This window comes from Trypanosoma grayi, assembly GCF_000691245.1.
Source record: "Trypanosoma grayi strain ANR4 Tgr_228_V1, whole genome shotgun sequence".
Taxonomy (NCBI): domain Eukaryota; phylum Euglenozoa; class Kinetoplastea; order Trypanosomatida; family Trypanosomatidae; genus Trypanosoma; species Trypanosoma grayi.
The window spans coordinates 4,130-15,288 of record NW_008825847.1 but is presented as its reverse complement, the minus strand read 5'-3'; the positions used below and the strand labels follow the sequence as shown (position 1 = coordinate 15,288).

General features: G+C 56.6%; 5 protein-coding genes across 5 annotated transcripts; all 5 read left to right on the top strand.

Moving 5' to 3' along the window:
• Nucleotides 1-752: 752 nt before the first annotated feature.
• On the top strand, nucleotides 753-1,856 carry DQ04_02281050 (hypothetical protein; the record flags this gene model as incomplete). Its single annotated transcript, XM_009311710.1, has 1 exon — nucleotides 753-1,856. The coding sequence occupies one exon, from the start codon at nucleotides 753-755 to the stop codon at nucleotides 1,854-1,856; it is 1,104 nt and encodes a 367-aa protein (XP_009309985.1).
• A 611-nt stretch (nucleotides 1,857-2,467) lies between these two features.
• On the top strand, nucleotides 2,468-2,791 carry DQ04_02281040 (hypothetical protein; the record flags this gene model as incomplete). The annotated part of the gene is made up of 1 exon (XM_009311709.1): nucleotides 2,468-2,791. One exon carries the CDS (start codon nucleotides 2,468-2,470, stop codon nucleotides 2,789-2,791), a length of 324 nt encoding a protein of 107 aa, XP_009309984.1.
• Nucleotides 2,792-3,181: 390 nt separating this feature from the next.
• On the top strand, nucleotides 3,182-6,445 carry DQ04_02281030 (hypothetical protein; the record flags this gene model as incomplete). The annotated part of the gene is made up of 1 exon (XM_009311708.1): nucleotides 3,182-6,445. One exon carries the CDS (start codon nucleotides 3,182-3,184, stop codon nucleotides 6,443-6,445), a length of 3,264 nt encoding a protein of 1,087 aa, XP_009309983.1.
• Nucleotides 6,446-6,980: 535 nt separating this feature from the next.
• On the top strand, nucleotides 6,981-7,292 carry DQ04_02281020 (hypothetical protein; the record flags this gene model as incomplete). The annotated part of the gene is made up of 1 exon (XM_009311707.1): nucleotides 6,981-7,292. One exon carries the CDS (start codon nucleotides 6,981-6,983, stop codon nucleotides 7,290-7,292), a length of 312 nt encoding a protein of 103 aa, XP_009309982.1.
• Nucleotides 7,293-8,150: 858 nt separating this feature from the next.
• Nucleotides 8,151-10,667, top strand: DQ04_02281010 (hypothetical protein; the record flags this gene model as incomplete). Its single annotated transcript, XM_009311706.1, has 1 exon — nucleotides 8,151-10,667. The coding sequence occupies one exon, from the start codon at nucleotides 8,151-8,153 to the stop codon at nucleotides 10,665-10,667; it is 2,517 nt and encodes an 838-aa protein (XP_009309981.1).
• Between the last annotated feature and the right edge of the window lie 492 nt (nucleotides 10,668-11,159).

The window sequence follows — 11,159 nt, the reverse complement described above, 5'->3', positions numbered from 1 at the left end:
GGGGGGGGGCGAGAAAGGAGTGAAGAAGCGACACTCGGTTTTCTTGCTGCTGAGATGGACAAGAAAAGGACCCACATGCGATGAATGAGGGAAGCTGAGAGCGGCGGGGAGGCCAAAAGGAGCATGAAGGGTGGCACGGAGAGGCGTGCGCAAAAGGAAAGGAGGGATGCCATTGAGCGGTGTGTGTAGGTATGTGTCTGGGCGTCTGTGTGTGGTGTGTGCTCGTTTGCGACCCAGAGCGTGTAGGAAGCAAAGACGAATGGGGTAATAGGGCGTGTGCGTTTGGGTTCGCCACGCCCGGTGAAAAGGGCTGGTGAAGGAATACGAAGAGGAAGAAAAGAAAATGTAACAGAGCAGAAACGAAATGGAAAGGGCGATTTCCACGCATAAGTGAGTTGGCCACTTGGTAAGACATGAGGTGGACGTAGCTTGGAAAATATGCATGTGGGTCTGTGCATTGGGTGCGCCTTGCACCACTCACGGGGGAACCCGGCTTCTTCCTTATTCGCCCCCACGCCCACTGCAGCTGGCTGAGTGCGCTGGTTTCTTGGGCGGTATGCCACAGTACAGCGACTGCCGCACACGCATGCATAGAGAAGAATGAGGATAGTACTGGGCGCCTTTTATTTTTCAGTCATTTTCATTCCTTCTCCCCACCCCTTTTCTCTTTTTCTCTCTCTCTTTCTCTCTCTGTTGCAAAGGTGGCTGCTGCTGCTGCAGCTATTAGCCAATAGAGGAGTGGGCGTGCACGTATGCCGGAAATGGCGGATTCACCGGGCAATGCGAAGCCTCACGTCAGCAGCAGCGCGGTGGGTGACGGAGCAGACGCCGCGCAGAACGAGGCGTACGCCCTGTCGCTCCTCCTCAATAAAGTCGTTGAGAAGATGAACGCAACGCGGCGTGAATGCCGCGCAGAGCGGGAGGAGCTGATCAATAGCGTTGAATCACAGCTGCAGGACATGCGAACAGAGACGATGACCACGCGAAGTGGACAACAGCAATTGCAGCGTGAGGTGCGTGCGGTGCAGGAGAAGCTGCAAAACGCCGTCTTTGAGTGTGCTGCGCAGATTCAGAGCAGCAGCGACCGTCTGGGCGTGACTGCGCTCGCGAAGGCGTCGCACAAGTTGCACCGCGACACGCAGCAGGCGGTGAGTGAGGTGGAACTGCTGAAGGCCGCCGTCTTCTACGACCGCCTCAGGCGTGAGGAGCGTCAGAAGGCTGACGACGCTGAGGACGAGGAGCTGGAGGCGCGGCTACAGCAGGCGGAGCTCGCTAATGAGGAGCTGCGCCGCACTGCAGTGCGCCTGCGTTCGCAGAACCAGCAGCTCGTGGCAGTGCTGCAGGGCGTTGTGGGCTCGCTGGAGAAGTGGAAGCCGCAGGTGACGCAGCAGCAGCTGCAGCTGAGGCAGACGCTGGAGGGGTTTGCCCGCGTGCAGGCGGAGCACATCCACATCGTCGGCACCGTGGAGTCCCTCGTACACTCGGTGGAGCAATACAAGGCGAAAAACGACGAATGTCTACACAAGCTCGAAAAGACCGTTGCGGAGTTCGAACAGCAGCAGGAGCGGTGGCAAAACAAGCGCTGTTATAACGGTGCCATGACGAACAGCAACGCAGTGTGGCGTCACCAAAACCAAAAACAACAGCAGCAGTGCCAACATCATGCCCCGGAGGCATTGCATGAGGCTACAGGTCGTCCGCTGCGACAGCGACTGGAGCATTTCTACAGCATCTACAATGCCGAGAAGATTCCCTCCGTGGATGCTATTATCGATGAGTATGTGGGCGCTGAGGAAGAACTAATGGCGGCGCTTGAGGTGCACTACGGCGCGTTCGGATTTTTCTCATACAATTAGAAGTGGAAGCAATACCCTCTCGGTGTGTATACATGCATGCATACAGGTATGGCTATATATATANTGTGTGTGTGTGTGTGGTGCGTGATGCCCGCTTTTGCATTCTGTTTTCATCCCAAAGAATAAGATGGACTGAGAACCAAATTCATATGGCTGACCCATTCGGTCACTCAACTGCTTTCTTGTTTCTGCTTCTTTGCTGCCCCTGGTGTGTTAGGCTACCCTTCTCCTACCTTTTACTGCGCCAGTCTTGTTGTGTTGTTGCTGTGCGGGATGGCCGATGAGAAATTGCCGCGCGTGATTGTCTTCGACCTTGACGGCACGCTGTGGGCGCCGGAGATGTACCAGCTGTGGGGCGGCGGAGGCAGCCCGTTCCGCGCGGATGCAAAGGACCCGAGCGCCGCCTTCGACAAGGCTGGCACGAAGGTGCGTCTCATTGGTGNCCGTTCCGCGCGGATGCAAAGGACCCGAGCGCCGCCTTCGACAAGGCTGGCACGAAGGTGCGTCTCATTGGTGAGACGCGGCAGCTGCTGCAGAAACTCTACACCGACCCCAAGTGGAGCGGCACGTCATTGGCGGTGTCCTCCACTTGCGATGAGCCGCGCTGGGCTATGGAGCTTATGCGGCTGTTTCAGTTCACTGACGCTGCAGGGAATCGCGTGCCGATGCTCTCGCTCTTCGGGGACCTTGTGGAGATATATTCGGCCAACAAGGCGAGCCATCATCGCACTATTCTGAAGAAGCTGCAGAAGAACGACCCTGACATCAAGGCGGACTTCTCACAGTTTATCTTCTTCGACAACCAAACGAACAATGTCCAGAATGTCTCCAGCATTGGCGTAACGAGTGTGTACTGCCCCAACGGCATGGTCTCTGGGGTATTTGAGCGCGGAATAAAGGAGTGGCAGGCGCAGCACAAGAACCATAACCTGTGAGGTCTGTGGTGCTTGGCAAGAGAAGAAAAAAAAAAGGTATCCCCGCCCTTTTCAGATCCGCATCTACTGATTAACGACGCTGCTACGACTACTACTGCTGCTGCTGCTGCTGCTGATTAAATTTTCTATCCTGCCTTTGTCGTTGTGATGTTTGCACACACACACACACGCGCTGTGGCACAGGTACACACACTCTCTCTTTCCTTTACTTGACGTGCCCACCTCAGTAGAAGAAGTGGGGGACTGAATAAACACAAGGGCGGCGGCGGTGGTGGCGGTGGCAGTAGGCAGGGAAGCCAAGAATAGCAACACCTGAGAAGCCTAACGCCATTGGGAAGGCGCAATCAAGCAACACCACACCGTGCCATTTTTGTTTTGGCTACCAAGGAAATGGGAAAGTTCCTCTTGTGCGTGGAGAGCAACGTGCGCGAGGTGAACAACCTCCTCGCCTTTCACAACGTACACCCGCAGGTGCGCGCAGATGTACAGCGACGGCTGCAGCGTCTGCTGCATCGCCTCTACGACCACGTTGATACACTCGCGCCCGGATACGGCGAGTCTGCCCAGGATGTGTGCAGCACCATTGTGCATGATGTGGTGCACAACACAATCCACAACGTCATCCCCCTTGTGGAGCTCGCCGCGGAGGAGAAGCGCAGGGCGGCGCTCGAGCAGCGCACGCGTGACCTGGCGGCGGAGCTGCAGGAAAGTGAGCGGCGCTGCCGCGAGATGGAAGCGGCGCACGAGCGCGTCCGCCAGGCACACGAATTCATGCTGCACTGCTACTTCCGCGAGGTCCTCGTGCTGCGCTACCAGCTACAGGAGGCCGTGGCCAAATCGCGGCGCCTGCAGGGCTACGCTTCACAGGCGTCGCTTGGGAGGAAGGCGCCGCCACCGACGTCTTCGAAGCGCCCCAGCGACGCCATGGAGCCCCTTCCGTTGGCGACCGCCCACCCGCTGGCGCCGTTTTCAACAGACTTCTTCGCGGAGGAGTCCATATCATCGCCGACGGTGTATGTCGTGGCGACCACGCTCTCCCCAGGGGCATTGGTGGCGGCATCACCGCCACCCGAGAGGGCCGCAACGGCAATGCCATTACCGCCACCCCCGCTGTCGGCAGAAGGAGCAGCAGCAGAAACAGAACCGTCAACTGGGGCGAAAGCAACAGAGACACCAACGGTAACCCTGACAGATTTGATGCCATTGAAAGCGACGATGACGCCTTCAATGGTTCCAGCGGCGGCGACGGCGGACGTGCCAACAACAGTACTAAAAGTAACAGTCACGGATCCCGCGGTAGTAGCTTCACCAACGACTGGTATGACGACGCCAACGACTGTGACGGTGAAAACAGCGAAGTCCTCAGTGATGGAGGAAACCACTGAAACAACAGCACTGACGTCAATAACAGACGATGAAGACGTAAGGCTAAAAGTGATGGTCCGTCCCACGAAGGTGGCGTCGACGCAGACGACGTTCAACGTTGGAAACGAGAGCGTGGACGCTATCTTCGACTACGAGCAATACATACGACTGCTGAATGCGGGGTGGGAGGGAGAATCTTCTGGGGCTTCAGAAGGCTGTGGGCTCTCACCGGAAAAGCTGACACTAGACAAGCGCCGTAGAGAGGAAGTGAGTGCCCTTCGTTTTATGCAGCAGCAACTCATGCGCTCTCAGGAGGCCACCATAGCGTCGTTGCAGGCAAAGCTCCAGGAGGATGAGACCTTCGCCAAAGCCGCATCATGGCGAACGGCTCTCGTGCTGCGCCCCATAAAGGAGATTCTTTTGGAGGAGCTGAGCGGCATCCACAGCGGAGTGCAACGCATGCGGGCGCAGCACCTTGAGGACATGACGGTGCTGCAGCAGGCAATGAAGGTTATACAGGCCCGCATCGACTTTCTCTTGGCATTTTTCCTGACGTACTCAGAGGAGGTGGGGAATCTCGCTGTAGCGCTCTCAGCTGACACCGACGTGTCGATGAGCTGCAAGTCGCACTTGCTGTCTTCGGAGGATGACCCGTGCCAGCGGCGTGTCGTGCTGGACTACTTCGCGGATACATTACCCTTCGCGTCGTCGGTGGCGTCGGATATGCAGGACGACGACGCAGATGCCACCGAAGCGAACGGGTGGAGCTATCATCGGGAGGGTGCCTTCTGGGAGAACAACCCGGTGACGCTGCAGGCCAAGCGGGCTTTCGCCGCGCTACAGGCTGCTGTTTTCAAGGCACGCGATCGAAGAGGCCGTCGCACGCGACGCGCGACCAACGCACTGTCCACCACCTTTGTTGAAAACTCTATCGGCGGATTCTACAACGCAGAAGATGACGAGGAGGATGACGCCGTCCTTGGTGATGACGATATGGGTAGGCTCGCAGCGCTTTCACACGAGGACCGGTTGAAAGCGCTCGTGCGGCTGCGTATGCAGCGCATCGCCTACCGTGCCCGGCACCGCAACCGCCTGCGCCAGCTCGCGGAGGACGCCCGCCGCGGGCGCAGCGCGGATGAGCTGCAGCGCACACTCTATGAGGCGTGGATGCACGAGCAGCGGGTGGCCCGCATCACGCGGGCAATTAATCGGCTGCTACGCCAAATGGGCTTTTCTGCATCCACCTCCAAGGACGAGCGGGCTTTCTTCACGAAGAACCTCGCGCTTTCGCCGTACCTGTATGACCCCGCGGGGGCGCAGGCAACCGAGGACGTGGTGTATGTGCCAGTTCCGGTTCGTGCCGAACATGCTGGGGATCTGTGCGCTACGCTGGCCTCCAATCAGCCTGGCTATGTGGTATTCAATGGCGAGATTGTCCCCATCGCGACAGTGACGTACTGTAGCAGTAGTGGCCTGCCCCTCACAAAGGGGGCCGCTGCAGGCAGAGTAGGGTCGAGGGGGAAAGACCAACGGCGCGTAGCGCCGTTCCACGGCGCAGTGGTGGATTACCAACGTGGTGTGCAGTTGGGACGCCCACTCGGCGACAAGCATGGTCCGCTGTACGTTTTCTATGACCCGGACGAACATTCATTCCTTCTTGTGGAGGAAAGAGAGGCGAGGAGCCGCGTCGTCGGAAGAGTCCAGGAGCGTCAACAACCACAACCACAACAACCGCAGCAGCGGCAGAATGTGCGACTGGCGACGATCTTGATGCCCCCGCCCCTGCCAGAAGTGGGACCGTCGGAGACGCCGATGCCAACCCCGCCGCCGACTATTCCTGCCCCGGCAATGATTGCGCCGAAGGAAAGACCACCCTGTGAGGCTACATTCGCGTTAACGGAGACGACACCAACCATCTTTCCCCCCGTGCAGCAGCCAATAAAGGGGCTGCCGTCGCGTGTCGTGTCGGAGAGAGCCAAAAATCACCCCTGTCGGCTCGCCGTGATTCAGCCAAACGAAGAAGACAGAGACTTGATGCGCGTTGAGTCGCTTTCAGCGCGGCGTGATGCTGCAGGAAAGGGACCTGGAGGAGTCATGGCATTCCCGCCAACATCCTCATCGTCTACAGAGCGTTTCGTGACGGCGTTAGAGCGCCTAAAGGGGGACCAGCGGCGGCGAAAGGAGACAACGAAGGAGCGCAATACGAAATCACTGTTGGCAACGAATCGAAGGTTCTCCTCCATGCGCTTCCCGCGGATCCTGACGCCGTCACCGTCGCCCTCAGAGTAGAAGAAGAGAGAAGCGAGAAGAAGAGGCTGGGTGGATACGGGGGCATCAGAGTGAGGTCCTCCTGTTAGCACGTACCTCGTAGCAGCTCCCGCGCGCCAATGTCGCGTTGTGACACACAAAAAAAAACGTGTCTATGCTGCTCCTTTGAGTTTCGTTTCCCCTCCCCCCCTTCGTTTTACCACGCGCCTCCGTTCATGTGGCTGATGTAAATACAAAGAGCAGCGAAGCGAAAAATGAAATATGTGGTGCCCGAAGTGGCAATGTGATTTTCCTCTTTTGGCTTGTGCTGAGCTGCTCTGCGCAGGCGCGCATGCTGAATGGAACCAGGACCTTGCTAAACAGTCAACAAACATTTTCAGAAGGCAAAACGCCTCTGCGTGCGTGAAGTGTTTATACGGTTTCACACCATTGCAAGACTGTTTCCCTACACCTTACTCCTTATGTTTCTCTGTGTCTTGTTGCTCTCTGTGTGCCGGTGCTGCGTGTGGGGGGAAAGTCGTGGGAAAGGAGAGAGTAGCGTCGTTCCTGCGCCGTTATGTTCGCGGGGGGGCCGCTCACTGTTGCGAAGGCGGAGCGCGTTTGCAGACTGTATTTCTACGCCGGCTTCGTGGGCCTGCCGTGGCTCTGGTTCGCCGTGTGGCTGCTGTTCCGCAAGCACGCGCGTGCGAGCGACGCTATCGCGTGGTATACCACCGTCTCGCTGCGGCTGAGCCTTGTTGGTGGACTTCTGCTGCTGGGATGGTACGTGGCGGCGGTGCTCTTTCTGCCGACTGACAGTCCGCTCTTTGTGATTCCACCCTTCACGGGAAAGCGGCAGCATGGATTCTTCGCCAGGTTGGCGGCGTGAGGCCGCGTACATGTGTGTCTGTGTGTGTGGGTGCTCGTCTTTGTGCATGATGCACCAGAAATGAGAGCACAGTGGCGTTTTCTTGCGCGGATTGATGATATGACCCTCTCTGATGCAATGCCATTGACCACTCATTGCTTCTTGTTCTTCTCTTCGTTCTTCTTGTTGCCACTATGACCCAAAAAAAGCCTTCTCTCTCTCCTTGTATATATATATACATATATTCTTGCAGCACGCGGGCGTGGCTATACACGCACACACACACACACACACATAGAGTACTTTAGGTGGGCGCATTGCGTCTTGGCCCGCTGCAGGAAGGAAGGGAAGAGCACATACACGCGGAAAGCAAAGAAAAAAAAAAGGAAAAAAAAAAAAGAAAGTAACTATAGAAGCAAAGGGTGGGAGCCCTACTGTAAAAAAAAAAAAAGGAAACAAAGACTGATAACATCAGCAGCAAGGCAAAACATACAACGGTCTACATAAAGGAAAGAGGAGAAAGACACGCAACCACCCCAGCCTTCTCTCCGTAGCCGACTGGGAAAGCATCTGCATTCATACAGGCGCGAAGGAAGAGGCAAGGGAAGCTGAAGAAACGGTCGGGGCTTTTAAGCCTGGGCGATCAACACAGACTCTCACACACAAATATTTAACAAAAAAAAAGGAAGACAAAGAAAGGGTGGAAGTCAAAAGGGAAGAACAACTCCTTTAGGTGCTTCTCGTTCACTCTCCCCTTTTTTGGTTTGTTTACTGTATTGGTAATTCCATTGAGATCTTGCACAGCCCCGCCATACCGAGTACTGTATTTGTTTCTCGCCGTGCGTTCAACCAATGCGCCTGACAGGAAAGTCCAGTGCGATGAGCGTATCCTTCTCGCCGTACTGCTCACCGTCGACGGAGGGCGGCACGGGCGAGTCGCCAATCGACGCCAACTTCGCTCACATCCCCACCGTAGAGGACCGCTTTATTGGCATTGCGGACTACAAGGAGTTTCTGCACAACCCACTGGATGGGTACATGCACTCGGCGGCGAGTGCAACAGAGGCGCGGTACCGAAGGACGCTGGAGACGCAGATGGGACTTGGGGGCAGTGGTGGGCTCATGTTTTTCCGCGGCAGCGACCGCGCGTCCCGTCTCGTGGGACATGATGACCACGGGAGCAGCGAGCCCCTTGCTATCTGGAGCTGCACACCGAGCCGGGCCGAGGATTCAGCTGAAACGAGTGAGCACCAAGGGTCTCAGCAGCAGAAGCAGTCTATCTATATGGACAGTGTGATGGGGCCGTACGGGGTACGCGAGGAGCCTCAGACCCCGCCGTCTTCGCCGGTCCGCTCGCGCCTCGAATGCCGCTACCCGCGGGTGGCCTCTCACAACGGAAACGGATCGTCCGCTTCCTCCCCGAAGCTAATGCCTGTGATGCATGCCAAGTCCCTTGAAGGCTGTCACACACCGCTACCCATGCCGAGGGCGTTTACGGCTAGCACACCTGATGGCCGGTCACCTGGGGCAACCTGCGACGTTCACACGACCCCGGGCAGCCGCTCACTGCGTGGAGATGCTCTGTGGACATCGCCGGCCGCCACAACTGCGGGCCTTCGCACGCCTGTGCACGGCTCCAGGTGCAACGACGTCGCCGGCGGCTACAAATCGAGTCCGAAACCAGGGGGCCTCACCATGCTGATCTCCGCAGCGCCGCCGCAGCTTTGCACACCGGTTCGGCACGAGAACGACCTTCTGAGCGTGTCGGTGCGCTCCGCCCAAACCGGTAATGTCGGTGTGTCCCAAAACGCAAGCCCCGTGCCGCGGAGGAGCGCTCTGTACTCGCAGCACATGACGTCCCGCCGACCCGCTGAGACGTGCGATCGCGTCCTCAATGCAGAGGGGATCTCCCTCTGCGATGCCAAAGGACGCCCCAACTTCAGTCCGCTCTGTTGGGGTTACCTTGGTGCCGTTATTGCGCTGCATCAGGGAGTGTATCTGTGGCAGGGGCCGGACAAGGTACGTACACTCATTGACGGCGTGCAACCGCACGGTCTTGTGAGCGCTGTTGCGTCTTCACGGCATCTTACCGAAGGGGGTGATGTCTACATGGCAGTAGGCTTCATCAATGGACTTGTCGTGGTGAACAAGTACCATGTGGATGGCGGCGCTTCCACTGGGAGCAGCGACCAAGCTATAGTGAATGACTCCGTTTTCAGCCAGGCGATGCAGACGTCCTTCGTAGATCACTCATCCCACATCAGCACATTGCAGGTAATGGGGCATCACCTTTACATCGGTTGCATGGATGGAATTTTAACCGTCCGTAATCTCCGCGATAAATCAGTGGTGTGGCGTCTCACTGAGTGCCACGAGCAGATAGATTCCGTATTCGACCCATCCGACGGAACGGACTGCCAGGTGAATGTCGGGGCGCCCATTTACAAGTTGGAAGTCACTCCAGACGGACAGCACATTGCCGTTGGCACAGAAGACAGTCTCTTTCTGTACCAGGTCAACCGCTTGGGTCCGGGTAGTGGAACTAAGAGGCGTGTAATCTTTTCGGGAGCCACTAGACCCGTGCGCGCATTTTCGTGGTGGACCTTCCCGTCCTCGCCTTTGTGCGATCCTGGTGCTAACGTGCACTCCAGCCCCAACCACGCTAATTGGAGTGGCTTTTCGCAGACGATGCTTTTATATGCCGGTGATGCTGATGGGACAGTCCTCTCGGCCTACTCTGTCGGGGGCCGCTGCGAGAAGGCGACATGTCGCCTATCCGCCCCGATCCTCGGCATCATAAGCAGTGAAATATCTGACGAAATATTGGTTTCACTCGACGATTCAAACGCAGTGGAGGGAGGAGGAGGAGGAGGAGGAGGAACATCAGCAGCATCAGTAACAACATGGTCAACAGGTGGAGCGTTGCATGGGGATAATGATGGTGATAGAGGCAATGGACTCCGTGACAGTAGCGATAGTGTGTTGTATGACCTTTCCAGCGATGAAGAAGACTCACCGCATGTGCTATATGTGGACCGGCACAACCCCCCTAGTGGCGGCGGTGGTGTTGGCCTGGCGGGACTCCCAGGACAAGCATCACGCCGCTTTCTACAGTTCGTTGAAGGGCCGCGAACGCGAACGCGACCACCGCGTTTCAGCCCGCCCGGGGGCTCCACACAAGAGGTGGAGCTGCTGCAGCTGTTCCGACTGAAGGATGGGGGTAGCGTGTTGGAGAAGCAGAGTGGGTTTCTGCGGCTTCAGAGTTCCTCTGCCTATATGGCGCTGTCGCCCGACAACTCGCTGCTGTCAACGACAGGGAGCGAAAAGAAAATGCGGATATGGCGAGCCTTCAATGTGAGGGCACCGCAAAGCGTCGTCCAATGTGACTTGCGCTGAGAAGGTGTATATATATATATATATATATAGGTGAAGGTGCGCGTGTGTGGCGCGAGAACCAGGGTGGGCGTTCCCACCGTTTATTTCCTCTCCGCCACCCCCCGCCAAACGAGAGGGAGGAACAAAAAGAGGTACAATACGACGAAATGAAAGAAGAAAAGGAAAAAAAAAAATGAATCAGAAGTAAATGAAAAAAAAAAGCTGGTTGAAGCACGAAAGCAATAAGAAGTGGCCGATGATAACCACTTCTGTCAAGACAAGCACCAAAGAAGGCAAAAATGCAAAGAAAGCAAAAAAAAAAAGCAAAGGGGGAATTATTGTCTACATAGACACCTGCAGCGTAGACCGCCTTGTATGATCTGCTGAGAGGGTGTGTTTGGCCGACGGTGCGTTGTTTCCTCGCCGTCCGGTGGAAAAAGGGGCGAGGTGCACACGCGGTGACTTATGGGTAAGATTTTTTTTTGGCTTGCTGTTTTTTTTCTTTTTTTTTTT